At 40.0% G+C, this 26,338-nt stretch overlaps 1 protein-coding gene across 3 annotated transcripts in view; it reads right to left on the bottom strand.

Annotated features, from left to right (window-relative positions):
* PARD3B (par-3 family cell polarity regulator beta) overlaps nt 1-26,338 on the bottom strand; it is a 991,638-nt gene that overhangs the window by 903,272 nt on the left and 62,028 nt on the right. Inside the window, exon 1 of one of the 3 annotated variants that reach the window (XM_055345408.1) lies at nt 23,295-23,390. The exons of the other annotated variants lie outside the window; for them this stretch is intronic. Coding sequence (XP_055201383.1) covers nt 23,295-23,387 — 93 coding nt within the window. The 5' untranslated portion in view covers nt 23,388-23,390. Of the gene's footprint in view, nt 1-23,294; nt 23,391-26,338 lie in introns of those variants that run through there. 3 annotated transcript variants of the gene reach the window in all.

Raw genomic sequence — 26,338 nt, 5'->3', positions numbered from 1 at the left:
CTGTAGCTCACCTTCTTTTTGAGAGAGAAACCGCTAGGACCAATGTCAGAGTTGAAATAACCAGTTCTCCTTGATCAAGTAGCAAGAGATGGACTGATAGAAATTAGAACAACGATTACACAAATCGCTAAGTTCAAACACCAAAGTATTGAATAGCCACCCGGATGAAGGTAAGACACACTTTACCCATACAAGAGCTCATGGACTACTGTTCATAAACATAAGCTGGACACAAGTAATGTTTAATTTAGAGTGAAAGCTGAATGATTCTCTCTTCTTTCCCCTGACTCCACAAAAGCCTTAGTTTGAGATAATAGGGACAAGCCATATATAAAGCATATACAAAGCTATTTAGGAAAAACTAGCTGAAGTTTACCAGAATAAAACTACAAAGTGAAATATGCTACTTTGTTTACAAGAAATTTCATTTTTTTTAAAGAAACCATTTGTTTTTTTTTAAAGATTTTATTTATTTATTCATAGAGACACACACACACAGAGAGACAAAGAGACAGAGACACACGCAGAGGGAGAAGCAGGCACCATACATAGAGCCTGACCTGGGATTCAATCCAGGGTCTCCAGAACCACGCCCTGGGCTGCAGGCGGCGCTAAACCGCCATGCCACCAGGGCTGCCCTGTTTACAAGAAATTTCAAAGAGCCAATATCATAAATGAAAAATATCTTTATGGTTAGTGGAAAATAATCATCAGGTTTATAGAGGTAATATTTTATTCTAACTTCTCCATTCCCAAGAGGTGTTGAACACAAAATTAATTCAGGGAGATTATAAACTGGGTATTTGGAACTAGACTGAATTATTTAGTAGAAATATCATGCATGAGATCAGCTTCTAGGATTCAGGCATAGTGCTCAAAATGCTTGAAAGGGTACATGGGAGGAAGCACACATGAAACTTGGGTAAGTTACTCAATTTCTGGCTTAGTTCAAAGGAAAAATATATACTCATTATATATAATAAATGTAATAAATTATATAACATATATAATAAAATTTCATAGGACACATTGTGTGTGTATATATACATATATTTGCAAATGTCCTTTAATAATTTTATTCTCCTAACCAAAACTTATTCATAGTTAATATTCCCTATAGCTTTTTACTATAGCTTTTACTCTCTATAGAGTATTTCTTTAGCTACTGTTTGAATTTTTCATGATATACTACATCCTTTTACATTACAGCACTTAACAGGCTTTTGTGATCCATTCACTAAATACTTATTGAATACCTATTATGTACTATTAGAGTTAGAATTCTTTTCAAATAAAAAAAGAGGTACATGTAAGCTTGGCATTCCTCTTATTTTCTTAAAAAAGATTTATTTCTATTATTTGAGAGAGAAGAGGGTGAGCCAGGGGAGGGGTAGAGGGAGAGAGAGAGAGAGAATGCTCAAGCAGACTCCCAGTGAGAGAGGAGCCCAAGATGGGGTTCAATACCAGGACTCTGAGACCATGACCTGAGCCAAAATCCAGAGTTGGCCACTGAACCAACTAAACCACCCACGCACCCCATTCTCTTATTTTGATGTGCAGATCTCAGATGTTGGTAATGGCACTTCAACTCTGAATAGTGTCCTTGGGGCTGAAATACCAGGAGTAACCTTATCCAGATGGGCACTTGAAGAGTTGTCTGGTTGGAGCTGTACATCCTGGTTTATTGGGAGTTCCCAGATAAATAATGAGCGCTCACCCTAATAGCTACCACTACCAAATTGTGGGCCATTGATTGATCTAAGGTGACTGGACAGGGGATGCCTGAAATGGAGCTAAATTGGAAAGAGATTGGAAGAGGTATCAATGCAGAAGGGGCTACACCTATCACCTATGTAGAAGAGACCTAAGGAGAGGGTGTTAAATCTTACAAAGTATCATTTCCTTCTCCAAAAAGGCCCCTGTGCATGACAGGATCAGTAAAAGCTTTCCATAATTCTGCAAACCCAACCAGAGTTGGAGGGAGGAGGGACTACAGTTACTGAGAAGAGTCGCTAAAACCAGCACCACATGATACCAATACTACTAAAGCATCCAGATCTGTCGCAGCCAGGGTCACCCTGGTGCTAAACGACTTGCTTTCTCACCACAGCAATTACTGGGGCTTCCAAACTTCATTTCTGTCCTTTCCCTGTCTACTGGGGAGGAAAGCAAAGAACACCTTTCTCACTCTGCCATTAGCTCACAATATTTGAGACAATCCTTTTTAAGATTTTAAAGATTTATTAAGTGCAAACATACTTGGAACAAAAACAAGAAATAAAGCTATAACTCCTTAACCAGATTTCACCATACACCCACTAGAATCACTAAAAGAAGTCTGACAGCACCAAATGTTAGGATGCGAAGCATCCAGAAGGCTCATTCACTGCGGCTGGGTGTACACAAGGGCACAATCACTTGATAGTCTGTTGGTTTTTTAAGTTCAACATATATCTCCTCAATGACTTCATAAATCTACTTGTAGCTATTTCTCAAAGAGTAATGAAAATCCATGTCCACAAAAAGCCTTGTCAGGATACATAGAAGCATGAGTCATACTAGCCAAAAACTGGAAACAGCCCAGATAGTTGATGCAGAATATATAAACACTCTTCAGGATAATCACAGAAGGGAATACTACTTAGCTATAAAAAGAAATGTCCTACTAGTACACAGCAGCAAGAGTGAATCTCAAAAATATGCTGATTGAAAGAATCCAGGCCAAAAAAAGAAAAAGCATATATACCCATATGTACATACCTATATGTGTGCATATATATATAGTATATGGTTCCACTTACATCAAATTCTAAGATAAGCAAAACTCAGCCATGGTAAGAACCAGATCAGTGGTCCTTCTGGGGGGACAGGAGTGAGTTAGGAAGAAACAGGAGACAACTCTGGGTGATAGAGATGCTCTTGATAGCTTCACAGTAGTGTTTCTCTTAGTAAAGTTTCTAACACAAGCCAGCTATTGCCATATGGAAACCCAAACCCTATGTCCAGCAGCTCTTAAAAGTGGCACAAATGCTAGGTGCTAGAGAGGGGAGTCTGGAGATAAAATGGTAGATGGTTGCACCCCAGAATAAAAGGGGTAAGGAGCTAAGTCTCCAAAAGGGAAGAAGAATGAGTATGGGAGGTATACCTTCTCCAAAAATAAAAAAATTCTGGACAATGGAGGGGATATCCATTAAGTTTTTATGCCTATAAAAGAGATAATGTTCTGTAATATCTTAGTTTCTCCACTTCAGGAAGTGATGGAAATAACCCATAATATACAAAGAAAATTCACTGCAAATAACCATAAAGTTAGATGATTCAAGGGTGTCACTTCTGGACCAAATCATTTAATTTCTGGAGTCTCACTCTGCAGAATTTTTATACCTTACTGTAAAGATCATGACAGCCTGTGTTGACATGGAGATCCAAGGAATTCTGGGCCAACACTCAAAAGTAAACCACCTACGAGTGTCACTTTGACCCCCAACAGACTATGTGAATGAGACATAAACCTCTGTTAAAACACTGAGCTACTAGAATTTTTACCACAGCATAATCTAGACTAGTCTTACTAACATGGCCTATTTTTTCTTTAACGTATCTTTAAAAAAACCAAATCATTTCTTTTGACGAGGTGAGTTAACAATTATGTATCAGACACCACGTTAGGTCCACTGAAGGTCCCCCTTTCAAAGTAATAGGATTTAGTCCTTACCTTAAGCTGCTTAGAGTGTGATGAGGGAGAAATGGCCTGTACTGGCAATAACCAAAATATACTGGTATGAAATAGGAGGTGTTAACAGAGCAAGCACTATGGTAAGTCTAGCCCAACACAGGTGTCCTCCTCTATAGGCTACAGTAAATCACAGGTGCTCATGTTTCTAAGTAACTAAAACAGCTATACATGTCATTTGCTATAAGTCAAAGTTTATCAACATAGAGAGAAAACATTCAGAATAATCCATAGAATTGCTTCAAATTCCTCTCTTCATGCCCCATTGCCTCAGCACGTTCAGATACACCAGCATGGAGATTTCTTGTCATGCCACACAACTACCAGCACCAGTAAGTAGCTTGAATGCCCCTGCCTGGCTAACATACAACACAGGGCTAAGTATACAGTTCATGGCCCCACACACTTTTTTATGTTAACATACGCAGGTGCCTCATGAGTTCAGACCTGGCTTTAACACCTTCCGGTCCTTGCTCTATCAGTATTATTTCAGCATATCACCTTAGGGCAGACATCAGTACTATTCACAGATATACCAGTTCTAGTCCCTCCCAGCACATGACCTCACTGCGCTTCCCTGCCCTCTCCACAGTAAGGGATGGTGCTGTGACTGCCTTAGGCCAATGCACAGAGAGGATGTGTATCACTTCTGGGCTGTGGTCTGCTGTATTTTTCCTCTGTCAGTGCTTGGAAAGGCTGTGCCAAGAGGGAACTCTGTCAGTCAGGGTCCCTGAGCGACCAGAGGAGTAGAAACCCCCTCCCAATTCACACAGAATACCCAGGATAGTCCATAACTTGGACTAAATAACACTCCTCTGTTATTTCTAAACTGCTACCCTTCAGCTGGAATTCTTTTCTGTACAAGATTTTTGACTGCATTGTCTCCTGCCACCTCTCATCTTTTGTATTTAAAAAAAAAATTGACATCAGAATCACTAACCAATTAGAGAATTCTTTCTTCTTCTCCAAGGATTTACTCAGTAATGAACATAACTTTCACTCGTTTGTGACTCTAAGCCAAAATGTTAAGTAGCTAGCTGTACTTATTCGGAGGAATGAGGGATAAGAAGAAGGAAAAAAAAAAAAAACCCAGAATGAATGGGTATGAATAGGGTTGAACAGGTGGGAAGGATGGGGAGAGAAGTACACATAGGAGGGTTCAAACATTAGAAGAAATTTAAAAGGACTGTAGCCTCATAGTAAGCATCCTTCCACAGTAAACTAATACATATTCGAGGCCTTTACAAGTGAAAACAAAGTTCAATCAAGCAAGCAGATAGACTTCTACAGGTATGCCCAGGGGCTGAAATCAAATCTAGCAATGGGCTCCCATGAAATCAGAGCTCTCTGCTCCCTTCTGGTATTCTTTGTTCACTCGTAGTCTATTTATAAGGAATTACCAATGTATCTGCTTCCAAAAATACTTACAGTCTTCTAGCTGATACAGAGGACAAATAAGGACAATGGAGCTTGACAGAAATGCATAGAGAGAAGTACTGACAAGTACTGGGAGGGCTCATAAAATATTCATTGGTCATGTAAGTATTGAAAATACAGAGATTCGACATAGATCTAGAGTTAAGGAAGCAAAAATAAAAGGCCACCTTGAGGAGGAGAGCTAAATTTTGGAAAATGTTCTATGACAAATGAAGGGAAACATAATTTGGTTAAAAATAGGAGCTCTCAAAAAATATCCTCTTGAAAAAGAAGTAGGAATGCGTTAACAAAATTTTAAGTATAATAAATGACTAAGATGTAAAAAATAGGAGTATAACAGCCTCTGGAGGATTTAGCCATAAAGACTTTATTATGTTCTACTATGCACCCTCACTTGGCTCCCCAGAGTGCAAAATAGTAGATGCTCGTAATAATACATGCTTAATTAATCTCATGGTTTAAGGGGTTTACTTCAGAAACATTGTGACCTAATCAAACACCTTTGATCATTCCATTATTCTCAGTTTTAGATGTGTCCCTGTGGCATTCCAACATATTTATACTCCCTTATAACCCAAGAGAACAAATTGCTACTAAAACATGATAGGACTTTTTTGTTAGTAGTTTCAGTGACTTAGATTAATTTATCAATCCTCATTTCTCCACCGACAGTGTCAGAAATATCTTCTTTAAAAGTAAAAACAAAAGTGGACCTAAAATATAAATTCACCCTTAATAATCCTAACATATATCTCAAGAATAGTAAAAGTTGATAAATACAATAGTACACTAAACTAATTCTCACATAAAACCCCTGCATTAATCTAATGGAAAAATCAAGGCATCTTATCTTTGCACTATAATTTTAGAAGCACACTTAAGTGAATACCCATAAGCAGTCTATCTTGTGGCTATCTCCGTAGGGCAGGATTGCTTATGCAATGTCAATGGCTATTCCATTTCATGACATATTTAGCAATAGCATACAAGCCACACAGATGCAGAAACTTTAAAGATTCTTAAAACCCTTGTACCTAAAAAACAAAACAAACAAAACAAAAAAAAAACCCTTGTACCTAAGGACAGCAATATTTGTAAAGTTAAATGTTAAGTCTTTATGGTGCCTTCACCTATTATGTAGAAATCTCAGGCCTAGCAACTTACAGGTGAGTTTGCTCGCTCATCCTTAAGATCTCAAAATTGGACCATTTCTACAAAGTGATGTATTAAGTATGACTGTTTTTTTGTTTGTTTGTTTGTTTGTTTGTTTGTTTGTTTAAGCAATGTAGGGATTTCAAAAGGTATATAAATTTTTGGAGGAAACCAGACTGCTTTTGTGGGGCATGCCAGACATGGTAACAAGATTAGTTCATAAGACTTTAAGAAATGAATGCCCACAGCCATATTCTGATAGTAGCTTGCATCTGAAGTGGAAATAAAGCAATATAACTACAATCAAGAATTCTGGCTTATTCCTATCAATGATTCAACTCAGAGTACTCTTAAATACTTAGACATTAGATTTCTATTAGACTTAAAGTCCCATGTAAGATGCCCTTTAGTTCTCGTTGGTCATGTCACTTGCTCTGTGGTGAAGAACACTATAAACACAACTGTTTCTTGCCACTGACAACTGCCCTACTGGAGACTTGCAAAAGTACAAAATGTTTTGAGCCTGAGAAACAAGCAAACCAGAAAGGGACAGCTCTGTATTCAGCCACCAAGAGCCGATGACGAAATGCCTGCCAATTAATTCTGCAGCAACTATGCCTCAGCTTACACGGGGAGCTTGAAGACATGAGCTCAGCCCTGGTCATGCTGTGAGACTACTGGACGGCACACATTTGGAATGCAGAGTGATATCCAAATGTTGACCTTCTCCATTCTCAGCAACGCAACCCTGCTGAACAGCCACAGAACCAACAGTCAGCCTTCTGCTAAACCTTCTCTACATTCAAAGAGGGCACAGCCAGATGCAAAATCCAGGGGATTTAGGGTAGGATACATTTTGGCAAGAAAGTAACTGAGCAAGAAAAAAAAAACAGCTAATGTAAAAGCAATTAAAACAGGAGAAAACAAAAATATTTTCCTGAATAAGTGATTCTTTATTGTATAACTACCAAATGAACACAAAATGAGAAAAAGAAAAATTATAGTAAGGAAAAATATATTCCAAGAGTATTAAGCAGCATGTGTAGAGGTTAAACACATAAAAAACAAGATACTCTGTGTTGAATGTAAAGGGTTCAGTTTCCCCTTCCTTTTCCAGTGTCATTCAGTTCTTAAGCCCTCTCTCATGTCAAAAGAGGTCAATATCTCTGGCTGCATTAAATGCAAGAAATGCTCTCAGAAGTCATACTAGGAAATTAGTAGTTTGCTATCTTACTCCTAAGCATCAATATTGTAAAAGTAGTGATCAGAAAGGCCTCCTTAACCCAAAGGAATGGCCCTAAGAGATACATTCTCTGACCCAAACTTCCAGGTAGCATCACCACCACCACCGTCATCCCACACCATCATCCCAACTGTGGCCATGTCCACTGAAGGGGTGATTACTGTTCTGCTCTAAAAAGCATTTTATTCATATTAATTCACTTAATCCTCACTGAAACCCAATGAAGTATCATTTTATAGATGTGAGAACAGACTGGAACAAATTTACTGGCCAGAGTAGTATGTGGTAGTATATGGCAGTTCTAGGTTTCCAGAGCAGGGCGCTGGGGGCCCAGACTTCATGTTCTTTCCTCTACATGCATCAATGCAGCGTCCATCAAGACACGCAGCTTCCTTAATAAGCTAGTCATGATCCCAGGTGAAAATCCAGGGATATGAATACAGCCCAGTAAGAAATGTAGCTCAGACAAACAATTTGACACAAGATAACAGAGGAGAAAACACTCTCCTCTGTCCCACAGATACAAGAAGTAACTTTGGGGAAACTGAGACTGTGTGGATATATCCTAAAAGGACATTCATTCATGCTAGTTGCCTTCTCTTTGGTTCATATTGATATACACATTGGGTCTCATCCATCTAAACCCCAAAGACCTATTCTATGCCTTCCTAGAGGGAGTGCCCAGCTTCTGCCTATGAAAGAAAGAGGTGGCATATGAACACTGTCCTGAAAAAAGAAGAGTTATCCGGCAGAGAAAGGCTCACTGTATTTTCTGTGATTTCAGCCCACCTGCCACTGCAGGCTGAAGAAAGCTTGAAAGAATCAGGCTGGAAGCAGTACTAGCACAAGAGGCCAGCTGGTTGCTACAGGAGGCTCCAGGTGGTACCATTTCTCTGCATGAATTTACCCCAACCTTAGTGCAATCCCTAACCTTTTAAGCTTTCCAGAAGGAATAGCAATAGTGCTGAACTTTCCAAGAGAGGATTCTTGGGAAGGGGGAGGAAACATCTGACAAATCTCAAAGAATTATCCACTCTTTTTTAAAGGGAGATACACACACACACACACACATATATGGTTTGGAAACAAACACATAAAAACAAAAATAGCTGAGAGAGGACACTTTAAGGGAAGAAAGATTTAGCATACATTGCACACTGATGTCCTAGCAAATACAATGCGGCAATGACGTGTTCCTGTCAGTGTCAGTGGAGGAACCTTAACCCCATGGTGACACAATCTGAAGTGAAATGCAGACAACTGCCTGCGGGGCATATCACATGAGCTCATGGAAAGCCCAGTCTTACAGCTCTTTACTCCTTTTGCCACACCAAGAAAAAAAAATGGGGGACCTAGTGGTTGGGGATCCCTGCAGAGCATTATGAGTACACTGAGGAAGCCTCCGGAGGGCTAGGATCTTAACTGCTGGCTTCTTAGCAGCTGAGGAAGCTAAGCTTAACTAACAAGAGGAGAACTGCAGAGGAGATTCTCAGCAATGGGTGTGGGGGTGGATGGTCCACAAAGAAGTCAAGAAGGCTTCAAGAGTCAGATTCCTCATCTGCTAATCCAAGAGAGCACACATGCAGGAGTACTCAACAGTCCTAGCTGCAAGTTTTGTTGCCTATGGTAATAGACTAATGACCGTCCCCTGAAAAAGGATTTCCTAATCCCTCAAACCTTAACTCACTCAAAGGCTACAGAAAAAAATTAGGATTGCTGATCACTGATTTTAAAGTGGGAGAGATTATCCAGAATTATCCACGTGGATCCAATTTAATTACATAAGTTCCCAAAGTGGAAGAGGAAATTGGAGCAGAGAGTCAGAGATGGTGATCTGACAGGAGCATGATTTTGAAAATGGAGGATGGCACCAAGAGCTAGGGAATGCAGGCAGTCTCTACAAGCTGGAAAAGATAACTAAATGGACATTACCCTAAAACCCCCAGAAAAGAAAGCACTTCTGGCCACACTTTGAGTTTAGCCCATGAGACAACATTTGTCTTCTGACATCCAGCACTAACAGATAATTCTGTGTTCCTTTGTTCCAGCAGCCAGCAGGAAATACACTGCTCTACTTACCAGCCCTCCCTCTCCACACACCAGCAGTGACATTGTGAGAACTGCAGGGTAAACCGGGGAATGAGTAATACAAGTGAGGTAAGAGAAGAAAGGCTAGCAGTACCCTTCATACCCTTGCTAGTGACATCCTGGAGCAGACCTGAGCTGGGTGAAGGGCATAACCGTGAATGCTGAGTAAAGTTTTCACTTCTGGCTATTATACTAGACTGTATGAACTACTGACAGGAATATACTTTATTGCTTTGAGTCGATTAGGAGAGTACTGGGATTTCATTCAAGGGCATGGGAAGAACATTTAAAGGTACATTGGAAAACAAAAGTGAAATTGCTGGTCAATTATCCCCCTCAAGTCCTGTGTCATCATGGCAGCTACAAACTTCTGAAAAAGCATGGGAAGCAGTGAACTCTAACAGGGGATAGCAGGACAGATCAGATACTTGACCTGCTGTCGTTCTACTGAAAATTTTTTACATTTGAAATGTAATGAACATAATGAAGATGCTGAGAAGCTATCTAAAAAAGTGAAAGATACAAAGGAAATGTCAAAAATAAGTAGGGTGCTACAAGATTGTATTTGTATTTGGGATTGTATTTGGGGATTGTATCTTCCCCACATAGAAGAGTAGGGATTTGGAACTGTACACAAGATTTTCTCCAGTTAAACTATTACTGATTGAATGTCTGTGTCCCCACCTAAAGATCATAAGTTGAAACCTCATGCCCAATGTGATGGTATTGGGAGAGGGAGGCTTTGGAAGGAGGCTAGGTCACGAGGGAAGAGGATTCACGAATAGGATTATTGCTCTTATAAAAGAGGCTTCACAGTGTTCCCTCACCGCTGCTACCACATGAGGACAGTGAAGACAGCCATCAGTGAGGAAGAGGGCCCTCACCCGATACTGAATCTGCTAGAGCCATGATATTGAACTTTCCAGCCTAACAAACTGAAAATTGCTTATAGTCTGCCCAGTGTATGGTATTATTATGCCAGCCTGAACATACTAAGACAAACTCCAAAAGGAGAGGATTTCTAGATAACCCTGGTGAGTTGAATGCATGCATTCCTCTTGGCAACTCTCCTAGGCCTAACCCCCCTAATAAAGGAATTTAAAATAAATCACACAATAAGTGCAAATCACCACAGACGAGATATGGCGAAGCAAAATGGAAGGTTGAAAGCAGGTACAAGGGTAATACCTGGACTTAGAGCAGAGATAGCAAACACCTGAGCCAGTCTAGAAAGAAGCCAACAAATAGAAAACCAAAGACAGACCTGAAGGCACCAGGTCCCTAAGATCGAGGCCACGGCTAAAAGAGAACTGGCTGATACTCCTCATAGGCAATCAACTCTCCCAACCTAAATGGAAAATTTGAGGTTTACTCTATGGAGAAACAAAGAAAAGGAGCCTGTGAACTTGGGATAGGAACTTTGTGGATGTGGAGAACAGCTGAGCAAGAGTAAACACTAAGAAATTAGGTGAAAATCTGCATTAAAAATGAGTAAAGCTTCTCCTGGCCCACTTCTTACTCTAACCAACCTGGACATTGGTTACCCAGGCTTTTTACTCTGAAGCAATAAGATCAGATAATGCCTCTAGGACCACAGCTTACAAAGTATGGTCCACAGACTGGGGATAAGCAGAAAGGACATAAAACTGAAACTATGTTCAATACTTTGACATCATTTGCCATTTTCACTGTTGAATCTGCATTAATAGTACAAAATCAAGGGTAGGAAAAGCTACTCCTTTCTTAGCAAAAATCAAAACAATGGCACACAACAGTAGTCACTATACTCCTTGGCATTTCATATTCAGAAATTTTTTAAAAACTGAGTTCACTTAAAAGATCCTGAGGGAGTAAAAATTATTTTAGTAATAAATCTTGAATCACCTATATTTTCAATATCCTATGCAACAAGTGTGTATGTGTGTGTGTGTGTGTATACACACACAGAGATCTTTTATAATATATATATATATTGCACTTCTGCTACACACTAAAGAATGAGTGTGATCTCCAGGGAAAGGACACATACTATTCTTTACCTTGTATGCTGAACCACTGGCCTTTTTTCATGGAACACCATTTTCACCTCAAAAAAAATGTCTGATAGAGAAATCATGGTTATGCAGACTTGGGTACTTGGCAGAAAGTTTCTAAATAATCAATACAGTGAACCTGTCACTTCAAGAATAACAATTGACAGTACTTATTGCCAATTATAAATTCAAACTTTCAAGCAAAACTCAGGGTTTGGGATAAGTTCTATCTATCACCATGGGCTTGGAAGGTTGGCATAATTCAGTCAACCAGCATTGTCCAAATAACCAATGCATCTCAAAAATGTTACAGATCTGTGCATGGGTTAAGATCCCTTCAAAGGGCAAGACAAACCAATGGATTTGAAAAGCCCACTGATAGAATTTCAGATTCTACTGCCACTGTTAAGAACTAGACCACCTGTTGAGTTTTGGTGTAGTATCAAAAAAAAAAATCCACAGTTATCTGAAAAGAGTATTAAAATATTCCACTATTTTCCAACTACATATCTGAATGGGACAGATTTTCTTCCTCTATTTTTTTTTAAGATTTTATTTATATAATCATGAGACACACACACAGAGAGAGAGAGAGAGAGAGAGGCAGAGACACAGGCAGAGGGAGAAGCACGCCCCATGCCGGGAGCCCGACATGGGACTAGATCCCGAGACTCAAGGATCACACCCTGGGCAGAAGGCAGACGCCCAACTGCTGAGTCACCCAGGGATGCCCTTTTCCTCTATTTCAAACAGCATATTGCGACAGACCGAAAGCAACAATAGATATGAGGACTTAGGGGTCTTCGATTAAACTATACATTATGATAATTTGCAAAAATGTAAAACAATGTCACTTATCAAATTCTATCTTAAAAAACCTTCACGTAAAATAACTATTTCTGTTAACATGTAATGGGTTTACTACTGCATTTTTAAATGAAGTAACTATTTTTATGATTTTTTTATCTTAGTTTCAAGTATATAAATACCGCAAGATACAACCTACATAAACAAAAGTTCCATAGCTGCACTGCCAATAAGATAGTAACTAGTCTTGTGTGATTACTGGACTCTTGAAATATGACCAGTCTGAATTGAGAAATGTTCTATATGTAAAATATATACTGGATTTCAAAGACTTTGTATTAAAAAGAATGTAAAATTTATCAACTTCTTATATTTGATTACATGTCAAAACAGTATTTTGGAATCATTGAAATTAATATATTTTACTTAACCCAATCTTTTAGTGTGGCTACCAGGAAATTTAAAACAACATCTATAGCTTGCATTTTTTTTATTTCCATTTTTTTAAAGATTTTTAATTTATTTATTCATGAGAGACACACACACAGAGAGAGAGAGGGAGAGGGAGGCAGAGACACAGACAGAGGGAGAAGCAGGCTCCATGCAGGGAGCCGGATGCAGGACTTGATCCTGGGACTCCAGGACCACACCCTGGGCCTGGGCCGAAGGCAGGCGCTAAACTGCTGAGCCACCCAGGGATCCCCTCCATTGTATTTCTATTAAACAGCACTCGTCCATTACATCCTTAATAGTTTTTAATATTAAGTGAAACAGCCATGAGACCAAAGTTCTAAAAACTGCTGCTGTATGGGAAAATGAACCAGTAGAAGGGAAAAAGAACAAATCTATGGACTCTGACATTTAGAAGGCCCAACGGGACACAGAATGACTCTACAGAGAAAAAAACACTACCAGTCAATAAGGCAAGAACATAGATTCTCTCAAATATGAAAAGGTGGTAAAGCTCACCATACATGTGTGGAAATCCTCTAACATGAAGGTCAAAGACCAACACAAATAAAAATGAAAAATAAATATCCCTGTGAAAAGACAGTGTAAATAGAAAAAAAAAACTTCAAAAGGACTTTAATATCCTTAGATGAGTATACTGCATCCATGCAAAAACAGCTATACTTAAAAACATTCATAAACTGGAAAATTTGGTGGTAGAAATAAATTCAAAAGAAAAATAGATCTCAGAAAGCATCACAGAGAGTAGAACAGAAAGACAGAAAAAAAAAAAAAAACAGATAAAGAAATTCAGAGGAGTACTTCAGGAAGTCCAAATGCAGAAGAGTCAGAAAGAATACCTGAAAAATTGTGTTTGCCTGTGTGTGTGTTGGGGAGTGGTTGGGGAGAGGGGGGCAGAATGAGGTTACAGAAATAGTTTCTCAAAACTGAAGGATATGTCTACAGACCTAAAAGCTCTAGCAAATGCCCTTAGAGCCAGCATAATAAATGATTTTTAAAAACCACAGACATTATGAAATTTCATATAATTGGAAGGGAAAAAAATGGAAAGGTTTATAGGTGTAAAGTGGGTAAAACAGAGGCTTTAATAACACTGAAAACAATGACAAAAGAAACTCTTCAAAATTCTGAAGAATGACCTCAATCTAGAATTTGATCTTAATAATCAAGTGTGACTAAAGACATTTTCAGACAAATTATCAAAACCAAAAATCTCTTACAGATCCTTTCTCAAAAATCTGCTAGATGTATTTGAAATATATTGAGAAGAGAAACCATCATTAAAACCAGGAAAATAAAATATTTGTAGAAATGAAAAACTTTATTGTACACTGTGTGGCTAAAATTTGGTAAAACCTAAATATTAAGATTTGCATATTATACACCTGAAACTAATATTATACTATGTCAACTAACCAGAATTTAATTTTTTAAGTTTATTTATTTAAGTCATCCTTATGCCCGACATGGGACTCAAACTCACAACCCTGAAATCAAGAGCCACATGCTCTTCTGACTAAGCCAGCCAAGCACCTCTAACTAACTGGAATTTATATAAAAACTTAAAAAAAAAACTTTTGAAAGGAACCACAAAGGACCCTGAATAGCCAAAGCAATCTTAAGAAGAACAAAGCTGGAGGTATCACACTCCCAGATTTCAAGATACACTACAAAGCTGAGGTAATCAAAATGGTATGGTACCGGCACAAAAACAGACACATAGATCATTGGAAAAGAGCCCAGAAATAAACCCATGCTTATAAGGTCAATTAACCTATGACAAAGGAGGCAGTGCAGAAAAGACCATCTCTTCAACAAACACTGCCAGGCAAATTGGACCAATTTTTACACCATACACAAAAAAGAAACTCAAAATACATTAAAGACCTCAATGTGAGACTTGAATTTTTTTAAATTTTTTTTTTTTTAATTTATGATAGTCACACAGTGAGAGAGAGAGAGAGGCAGAGACATAGGCAGAGGGAGAAGCAGGCTCCATGCACCGGGAGCCCGACGTGGGATTCGATCCCGGGTCTCCAGGATCGCGCCCTGGGCCAAAGGCAAGCGCCAAACCGCTGCGCCACCCAGGGATCCCTAATGTGAGACTTGAAACCATAAAATTCCTAGGGGGGGGGGGAAACACACAGGCAGCAATTTGGCATCAGCCTTAGCAGAACTTTTTTATGTAGGTCTCCTCAGGAAAGGAGAATAAAAGCAAAAATAAACTATTAAAAATTTATCAAAATAAAGAGTTTTTGCACATTGAAAGAAACCATTAACAAAACAAAAAAGCAACCTACTGATTGCAAGAAGGTATTTGCAAATGATGTATAAGGGGTTAATATCCAAAATCTATAAATAACTTATACAACACCAAAGAAACAATATGGCTTTTTTTTTTTTAAGATTTAAGTAATCAGGGATCCCTGGGTGGCGCAGCGGTTTAGCGCCTGCCTTTGGCCCAGGGCGCGATCCTGGAGACCCAGGATCGAGTCCCACATCGGGCTCCTGGTGCATGGAGCCTGCTTCTCCCTCACCCTGTGTCTCTGCCTCTCTCTCTCTCTCTCTCTCTGTGTGACTATCATAAATAAATAAAAATTAAAAAAAAAAGTTTTAAAAAGATTTAAGTAATCACTGCACCCAATGTGGGGCTCAAACTCACAACCCCAAGATCAAAAGTTGCATGCTCTATCAACTGAGGCAGCCAGGTGCCCCTTAACATTATTTAAAAATAGGCAGGAAAATAAGATGCGCAGGGGACCTGAATAGACATTCCTTCCAAATATGACACACCAATGGCAAACAGGTACATGAAAAGATGCTCAACGTTACTAATCCGGAAAATAGAAATCAACAAAATGAGATCACCTCACTCACACCTGTCTGAATAGCCAGAGTCCAAAAAAAAAGTGTTGGTGAGGATAAGAAGAACAAGATCCTCATGCAGTGTTGATGGGAATGTAAGTTGTACAAGCCACTGTGAAAACCAGTATGGAGGTTCCTCAAAAAATTAAAAATAGAAATACCATATGATCCAGTAATTGCACTACTAGGTATTTACCCAAAGAAAACAAAACAATAATTTGAAAAGATATATGCACCCCGATGTTTACTACAGCACTATTTATGGTAGCCAACATATGGAAGAAGCTCAAGTGTCCACTAAGAGATAATGGATAAAGACGTGGTATAGACACCTCTCTCTCTCTCCTCCTCCCTCCCTCCCTCTCCCTCCCTCCCCCTCCCTCTCTCTCTCCTTTTCTCTCTCCTCTCCCTCTCTCTCTCTTTCTCACGTGCGTGCACACACACACTCACACAAAATTTACTCAGCCATAAAAAAAAAGAGGAAGATCTTGGCTTCTGCAACAACACGGATGGACCTAGAGGATATTAGGCTAATTGAAAGAAGTCATACTGAGAAAGACAAATACCATGTGGTATTTGTGGAATCTAAAAACAAAACAAATAAACAAAAAGGAGAAACAGACCCATAAATACAGAGAACTGATGGTTTACTAGAGGGGTGGAGGATGGGTAAATGGACAGAATGAGTGAAAGCAAGTGGAGAATACAGACTTCCAGTTATGGAACGAGTAAGTGAACGGGGATAAAAGGTACAGCATAGGAAATATAATCAATGGTACTCTAACAGTGATGTATGGTGACAGATGCTAGCTACACTGCGCGAGCATACCAAAACATACAGGCTTTCCCAATCACTATGCTGTACACCTGAAACTAATAGAACTTTGCGTCTTAACTATACTTCAATATAAAAAAAAAAAAACCTGAATACTGATCTCACCAAAATTTTAACTAATGAAGCAGGAAGAATGGAGATAAGTGCTAAGGAATGTGAACTAGATGAAAGAAGTGAAAAACAACTAAATCACTGTCTACAAATAGATCAAGTGAAAACATCTTAAATTTTAAAATCAAGAAAATCATTCAAGCATATTGCTAAGAAATGAGAAGAAACATTTAAAGAAGATGGGGATCCCTGGGTGGCTCAGCGGTTTAGCGCCTGCCTTTGGCCCAGGGCACAATCCTGGAGTCCCGGGATCGAGTCCCACGTCGGGACTGCTTCTCCCTCTGCCTGTGTCTCTGCCTCTCTATGTCTATCATGAATAAATCAATAAAATCTTTAAAAAATAAATAAATAAATAAATAAGTTGAAAGTGGTTGCTACTAACAGGTAAGAAGGAGTGGGCATGAAATTGCTGACATTTGTTAAAAACCCCGGAATACATAGTTTTGAATGTCTTACTTTGTTTTAAAATACAATTTAAAAATTTTAAGTGATATCAGGTAACAGAAAAGGAATATACAGTTAACTTTATACACATTTTTAAATTATTTTGCAAAGAAATCAGGAATTTGTGAAATTTTGTTGACAAAATTTTTTTTTAAATCCTCTTAAAAGTCTTAGCTCTGAAAAGCTAAGACTGAATAAATGCATTTGGAAACTGTGTGAATAAATTTTCTGTCCATTTTTTTGCTTTAGACATAACTGGAAAGAAAAGACAGCCACCTAATAATTCACCAGGAATCATCAGCTGGCTGAGCCAACCTGGAGAACTATGCTGTTTGGGGTGTAGAGCTTGTTCCTGTTCTTTGCCATTTACAAATGTGGGAGACTGCAGAAGAACTCAGGTTATCTTCTCCTATAAAAGCAAAAATCTGGACAGGGGCGGCCTATGTTCCATTTAGGCACCAACCAACCAAAGCTGAGTAGGAGCAACCCAGTGTCTCCCTAACACTCAGCATGATGCAGTCTACTACCAAATAGTGTTACATTTCCCCATACGCACCCCTATACATGAGAAAAGGGTAAAACAGGAAGATGTCATCTTTCAAGAATCAGAAATAGCACATAGGTTAATAGAATCTCACTGTCTAAAATGCAAACAGCACGGGTTTATTTCTCCAGTTACTTTTGCAGCCACTGCAATGATTGGAATCTAAGACTCCTGGTTTAAGAGGTAATAGGCTTGAAAGAAACAAACTCATTCATTTTTGCTATGTCCTGCAAGCTTGCACTTATACATATATTTACCTTTTCCCATATATTGCAAAGCTTTTGACATGTGATACATGCAGATGAAATTAAAATAAGCTGATCAGCATATTTTAATTTTTTTTTATTTATTTATGATAGTCACACAGAGAGAGAGAGAGAGAGGCAGAGACACAGGCAGAGGGAGAAGCAGGCTCCATGCACCGGGAGCCCGATGTGGGATTCGATCCCGGGTCTCCAGGATCGCGCCCTGGGCCAAAGGCAGGCGCCAAACCGCTGCGCCACCCAGGGATCCCTGATCAGCATATTTTAAAATAATTGCAGACTTTTTCCAACTTAATCTGTCCGTTAACTCTACTAAAGACATGAAAAACAAGACGGTTTCAATGGTTTCCTCATTTTGATTTATAGAATACATATCATAATCCTGTTCGGAGAAAAAAATCTTTAAACTCTCTATCTTAGAACGGGGTGAATGAAGAATAGAGAGGCGGTACAACTTTAAAACAAAGACTGTTAGTTTTATTTACATGCCACAACACAATCTCCAAATGACCTCTGCCTTCCCAAGTAACATTTTAACTAAAATGACAGAGAATGGAATGCCACATTAGAATTGAAAGCAAGATAAAAGGTAGAAGTCCTAATCTACTGCTCTACATAGCATTATTCATGACAAGGGTTTCCCACTTTCTCAGACAGGGTTCAAAATGTCAGCTTTAACTATGTAGCAAATTTTAATAGGATGCTTCTAAATGGGTACCCTAAGAGGGCTACAAGGATTTCTTCATCTGCAGCACATTCAGAATGACACCAGCTACTTCTCACCTGGCCCCAGGAGTAAAGTCTCCCCAGCCTATTTCCTTTTATCTCTGATGCATTTGGGCTCCTACTGAGCTAACCACTCTCCTAACAGGTTAGAAGCCAGAAATAAAAATTTTGTTTTGTGTTTACAGAACATCAAAGCGTGGGCAAGGAAGTCCTTACTTAAGTCTTCCCTGCTCAGGCTGTGGAATTACTCTGCCGGCAGGCAGGCAAGGTGCTGCTCTACCCTTGGCTGCTGGAGAGCTGGCACCATGAACCAGCTGGAAAATGCAATGTTGAACAGCCACTTTGATGTAAACTGTAAAATATCACTGAGGTCTTCAAAAATCTTACAGCAATTTTTCAAGCATTTATCAATTAAGTTTTATGTGATAGCAATACTGCTGTGCAAATAAATACATAAAACTGCTGGGCTGTAGTAAACACAGACTGGACCAACTAACTAGCCATGCCTTGCTCTAAGGACACTGTGGGGAAGACAAGTTTTTCCTATTCAGAGAAACAGTCTGTCGGGAAGTGGAGTAACAATCAAAGTGACTCTACAAAGGACAAGAGAACAAGAACAAGAAGCCAGAAATACGCGGATAAACTACTTACATGATCTCTTTCAGTTTCATGTTGCAAATATTAGCACCCAGATTTCATCATCTTTTAGCAAGATGGCACTTTAATTCTTTGTAGATGCCACGTGCCAACTCCAAAACATTCAGCAAAATGTTTTGGGGGACTAAAAAAAAGGTTAACGTTAAATACATGATGCTTTTTACCTGGACACTCTCAGACTTAATTTTCAAAATCAAAATTTTCTAAATAGATCCAAACACCTACCAGGGAAGAAAACATCTTAAAAACGTCATTCAGGGGGACGTGGGTAGCTCAGTTGGTGAAACGTCTAACTCTTGATTTTGGCTCAGGTCATGATCTCAGGGTCATTACATCGAGCCCTGAGTCAGGCTCCACACTGGGCATGGAGCCTGCTAGGGATTCTCTCTCTCCCTCTCTCCCTCTGCCCCATTGCCCCCCACCCACACAAGTGTACTCCCCCCTCTCCCTCTCTAAAAAAAAAAAAAAATCATTCAAATTTAACTTTAGAAACAGAGTACAAATTATAACTTTTAACTGGTTTATCTTAAAAGCAGCCTAACTCCAGAGCAATATAGCAAGGTATTACCTAAACCATTATTCCATAACTGGAATTATTCACAATATAGGAGACAGTGCCAGATTGAGGTACACGGCCTCATACTTTTATTTTAAATCAGTTTCAAACATCCCCTTCATCCACAACATGACACATTAAAACCATTCTATTATTCTGAGAAGTGTAAATTAGAGATTGAAATCCTTTCACCTTCAATATCATCATCATCTTGCAAACATGTGTTATGCATTTGCGGGGAGTGGGGGTCAGGGGGAGCATGAGGAGTACTGAGCGGATGATGTCCGAGTCAGGGAATCATAATCGAAGTATTTCCCAGGTAAGCAACATCCCTATGCAAGGATTTATTAATGTTCCCAGGACTCCCAAAATCTACTGAGCCAACCAACTGATTTATTTGTGCTAATAAAGAGTTTATGCTTTCAGGAAACATGACGCCCAAAACCCACCTCTTTCCAGGCGTAACCATGAGAAAGTAAGACGAGCCAACTCAGAACAATTCCACTTGGCTTGAGATTCTGGGAGCCAAGGACTACTCTGCTCAGCTTTACTCCCAGTGCCCTCCCCCAGGAGATGCACAGCCGCCCACATACACGAAGGATAGAAGAATGGGAAAGGGCAGAGCTTTCTTTCCTGGGAACAAAGCCAGAGTGAAAGTTCTGCAGGCTGTAAACATATAACAGCTAGTGGAGAGCCATGGAAACCTTCTCCCCAAGCAAATGTGCTTTACTGTAAACTTTCCTTGCCCCCTACAATATTTAGTGTTGCGTTAAAGCAAATATTTTTAAAATACGCAAGCATGTGCTGTTTAAAATGCCTAAAATTAAAAACAAACAAATTCCCCCTATTGCCGGTCTTAAACCACCAATACATCCACTCTTTATCACCAGATATCTATGAAGTAGCTGATGGCTGGGGATACAGACTAGTTTACAAACTTCCCCTTGCCTGTGTTGTAAGGATTCTAAACAGAGTGTCCCCCTAAGTCTCCAGAATGAAGCATAATATGGCGCACACACACACAGAGAGGGTTAATACATGTCCCAAGTGTCAAAGGGGTGGGGGTCTTAAAAAAAAAAAAATACCCGGCTTTCATGTGATGAAAGTTTACATTACTAGGTTACAGTTCACATTAACCAATTCATCTGCCACTGAATTCAGCTACCTACAACTCCTAAGGAATAGAACACTAAGCAATTAATGAAGAGTTATTCCCTGCTCAGGAATGGGAGACCACACCATTCACTTCAGTTCTCTGGGGACTCCAAACAGCTGAACACCCTCACAGGGACAGCCACTCCCACATCCTTCATTCCCTTGGTTCTCAAATCCTTTGCTGCCAGTGTATTATTTGATTCACTTTATAATTTTCTGCCCTTCCTTAGCCTATTTTTCCATACCTTTCACAGATGACAAGCAGCTACACAAGCAGTGATTTCTGGTCCTTGGGAGAATGTTGCCAACTTAAAATGTTAACAGAAGCTCTACTCCGCTGATATATTCAACCAGTCAATTAGGACCCTAGTTCCTCTATGTGCCAACCCCCTTTCCAGTTATTCCCTAACCTTTATGGGCTTCCCTCGAGTCTCTACTTCTTAGAACTCCTTAAAGCAAAGTTCTATGGTGGGCCTTCATATGGGTGACTGTATAGAAACAAAAAATGTCCCAACTGTTGCATTTAATAAACGTAATCTTTCATGTATGTGATTGTCAGCATCTGCTATAGTTTCCTTCTGGTTACTATCTTAAATTTGAGCTACTGAAAATTAGGTTTATAGACTATCTCTCCAACTTGCTAAGATCATTATCACTTTGTTACTAAACCTGCTCAATTTAGTAAACCTCCAAAATGAAGGGGACTTTGCCCAGGAGCCTATTTTATGGTCACCTGGTGCGAGTTTTTTTTTTTATAATTTTTTTTAATTTTTATTTATTTATGATAGTCACAGAGAGAGAGAGAGAGGCAGAGACACAGGCAGAGGGAGAAGCAGGCTCCATGCACCGGAAGCCCGATGTGGGATTCGATCCCGGGTCTCCAGGATCGTGCCCTGGGCCAAAGGCAGGCGCCAAACCGCTCCGCCACCCAGGGATCCCTGGTGCGAGTTCTAACATACTAGAGTTGACTCCTGGGTCTTGCTAACTGGTAGATGGATCTCTACTAGTTATCTAAAGTGGGGGCCTTCAGTGAGCCATCATTTCTGCTAGTTATATAAAATGGGGCCTTCTGTGCACCAGTCATCTCTACTAGTTATCTAAAGTGGGGCCTTCTGTGCACCACTTTAGAGATCAGAAATAGGCTTCCCACACTCCAGTCAGAGCATACATTTAACCTCCTTGGAGCCTGAAACACATAGTCCTGAGGAAGGTCACTGGGCAAGTGTTAACAAGATGGAAGTCAGCACTCCCACAAGGGTAAAGGAAGGTCTTTTTTTTTTTTTTAAGAGAAATATATGAAAGAGAATATTTGAGGCTTTAATATTTCTAAGAAAAACCATAAACACAATATAACTGCTACTGCATGATTTTTTGTTGTTTTTTTCTTTAAAACAGCATCCAAAGGAGAGCTGAGCGACAGCCTATGGAATCACCCAAATTGAATGCTATATCCTTTTGAGGTACACACAGGTGAAGCTTTCATAGCAATTTGGTCCTATTAACCTAGCAGCATCTTACAGGAATAGGTAATGAAGCCAGGGAGTCATCTGTGGTAGCCACTGGAGCTTGTTCATAAGTTGTTCTTATACTGAGAACATGTGATCCTGAGAATCACTCTTTACCACCCACTTGAACTCAGGTTTGACATGTAACTAGCTATAGAAATGTGAGCATAAGTAACATGTGCCCCTCTGTGCAGAAGTTATAAGAGCCAGCGCATTGATTTATATCTCCACTGACTTTCTATAATCATGGAAACATGCTGTAGGATGAAGCCTTCATCAGCTGGGGCCCCAAATGAGGAAATGAGCAGATCTCCTATGACCCACCCCAGGCTGATGGCATGACCAATAAGACAGTTATTCTAAGCCACTGAAACCCAGACTGTTTGTTACTGCAGCATAACCTGAGCTTTCCTGATACCACACCTAATTTTAAGCACCAACATGTAAGGCACAGAACCGTGTTACTCCTGTGGGAAACGCAAAGACCAAAGTTTGGGAGGGCAGTAGGCAGTATTGCCGTGAGTATACAGGAGAATCAGAGGGACCAAACAGAGCCACGTTTGGGTCATGGAATGAAGTACAAAATTCTGGTTTCCATTGATTGGAAAGCTTCTAAAGCCCTGGAGTAAAACCACTTTCTAAAGAAGAGGGGGACAGAAGTCAGCTTACCATTGACAGATGACAGCATGAGCAGCAGTCAAGATGGAAAACACGGGAAGACAGGCAAATGGCACAGCAGAGAGCTGAATGAGGCTGCAGCATGGATTACAGGAACAGTCCTAGGCAATGAGGTTGGAAATAAAAGGTGCAACAGAGCATGGTAGGCCTTGAATGCCTTGCCATAAAAATGCTAACAGCAACAATAATAGAGACCATTTTATCCCCAACACATTTTAGGGCATTACATATACTACTCACTGAATTCTCAAAACAACCCACTGGGCTAGTTGTTTTCATTGTAAAAGGGAAATTGTAACAGTAAGGTGCAGGTACAGTACACTGCCCAAAGGCACAAAGGAAGTAAATACCAGAAGCAGAATTTGCACTCAGCTAGTCTCACTCCAAGGTCTGTCATGTTTAACCACCACACCACACTCCCATGTTTCAAGAAGATTAGTTGTGCCATGTGAATCAAAAAACACGGATATATAGGTAGAGATACCTTTTAGAAATCGCTGAAGGTAACCAGGTGGAAGATATTAAGCCCCTGTAGTACAATAGTAACTGTGAATCAGTAACTCAGAGTCGTGATGGGGTCAAAGCAATATGACTTTTGCCTGTTTCTGCATGGGGCTGATGCTGCAAGTTCCTTCTACTTCTCTTGCTGAAAGAGTCTAATTCTCCTCCCCTTAAATCTAGGCCTTTTTAGACTTGCTTGACCCCAAAGAATGTGACAGAAATGACAAATAAACCCCAAAGCTCCTTCCTGCATGGTTCTCTTGAAACACCAGGAGCCCTGAGTCACCCTGTAAGTACAAATCCCTTAGGGCTTTGTCAGAAAGCCCCAAGAGTGTGTGAAGAGGGCCCAGCAGAGCCCAGCCTTTTAGCTAGGTAGGCCTAGGTGGCAGGCGTGTGAATTAAGCCATCTTGGACCTGGTAGACCAGCCACCAGCTGAATCGCCAAGGGACCCCAGGTGACACTGCAAGGAACGGAAGCACTCTCCGAGCCAAACTACGGCAAAATCCTGACCCCCAGCCCACGAAATATAATGATGTAAATACATTAATGTGTTTTGGAATGTTTTGTTATGCTGGCATAGATAACTGGAACATGGCATTTACTGAAGAACACTGAACTTCAACCAACTCTATCAAAATCACTCAATGGGGGCCGTCAGTTGAGTGTCTGCCTTCAGTTCAGGTTGTGATCCCAGGATCCAGTGCTGCACTGGGCTCCCTGCTCTGTGTGGGGCCTGCTTCTTCCTCTTCCTCTGCCTGCCTCTCCCCCTGCTTGTGTGAGCTTTCTTTCCCCCTCCCTTCCTGTCAAATAAAATCTTTTTTTTTTTAAATCACTTGGTGGTGTGCTCAGCCCCTCCCTTCAGGAGTTAGAATGTGTGCACTGGCCCAAGGATCGGCAGTTTTAGGAAATTCTATGGCCCTAAGTACTTCTTACATTAAGGTTTGAGATTGGAATTAAAACCATCTACACAGGGGACCCTGGGTGGTGCACTAAGTGAAGTGTCTGACTCTTGGTTTCCCCTCGGGTTGTGGTCTCGCGGTCTTGGGATCAAGCCCCATATGTTGGGCTCCATTCATTCAGTATCCACCTAGGATTCTCTCTCCCCTTCCCTCAGCCCCTTCTCCTTTCATTCTTGTTCTCTCACTCTTTCTCTCTTTTCAAATCTTTTTTTTTTTAATTTTATTTATTTATCTATGACAGAGACATAGGCAGAAGGAGACACAGGCTCCCTGCAGGGAGTCTGATGTGGAACTCGATCCTAGGACCATGAACTGAGTCAAAGGCAGATACTCAACCACTGAGCCACCCAGGTACCCCTCTCTCTCAAAACTTAAAAAAAAAAAAAAAAAAATCTACATAATGCAAATGGAACCAAAAATGCTGTTTCCCCACAAAATTAGTGATACATGAAAATTTATATCATTACTCATCTCCCGCTCATTCCACTGCCATCCTGTGCTCTGGCTGCAGTGAGAACACCGTGGAAGCTTTCAAAGGTAGCCAAAGCTGGAGCCCCAGGCTAAAGCAATCACTAGGAGCAGGTTAGATGATCCTAAAACTCAATCAGGATTGAGAGCCATCGGTTCAAGGTTAACCCTTGATACATTATTGCTTTAAAGACTGATTCTTTAGTGGGAGGGAGGAGGAGAGGGAGGGGGAAAGAAGGGGGAGAGAGAGAGAGAAGAGAAAGAGGGGAAGGAGCCAGCATGAGTGAGGGGAGAAGTAAGTAGAGGAAGAGGGACAAGCAGACTCCATGCTGAGATCAGAGCCCTACACGGGCTCCACCTCACAACCCTGAGACCATGATGTGAGCCGAAATCAAGAGTTGGTCACTTAACCAACTGAGCCACCCAGGCACCTCAACCATTAATACGTTACTGCCTTATGAGCAAAGAAGGTATAAAAACAAAAGCCTTCCTAGGAAACGAATCACTCAGAAGAGAAAGGTTTGGCTTGATTGCCCCAGACTGCAAAGACGACCTCTAGGTACCACTTGACTGAGTAAAAGATCAAAAAGAAATGTAATTTCTCTCCTCCCAAAAAAATCTAAAACTACTTGCTATGTGAATCACTTCAGTCAAACATTAAATATATGGAGCAAATTTTTTAAGTTTCTGTGTTTTAAGAACCAGTTTAAAGCATATGAGTTTCAGGAGCAGATTTGTATTTCTGCTTTAAACATATCTATTGGAAAGACTGGATGTTAAGCAGCTTTTAAAGAGAAAATTTCACTTTAAAAGAGCTTAGCTTTTGCAGTAGGCCACACGCCACCACACAGACTGTATTTTCTTCCTGAGCTAATATTAAAACTTTTTTTCTGATATGAATTCCAGAATGAAATCTAAAGAATATTAATACTTAGAGTTAAATACAAGATATCAAAATGACCTCCACCCCTTTTGTAACAAAGCATTGCCCTTGTCCAACCCAGTGGCGAGAAAAAGCACTCAGAATGTCAAAGCCACAAAGAGTAGACCATTTCCTATAAAACAAATATTCTCTCCGAACACTGTTAATATTCAGAGATTAGAAA

The sequence above is a fragment of the Nyctereutes procyonoides genome, unplaced genomic scaffold (assembly GCF_905146905.1).
Source record: "Nyctereutes procyonoides isolate TBG_1078 unplaced genomic scaffold, NYPRO_anot_genome, whole genome shotgun sequence".
Classification (NCBI taxonomy): Eukaryota; Metazoa; Chordata; class Mammalia; order Carnivora; family Canidae; genus Nyctereutes; species Nyctereutes procyonoides.
This window is presented reverse-complemented; position numbering and strand designations above follow the sequence as displayed.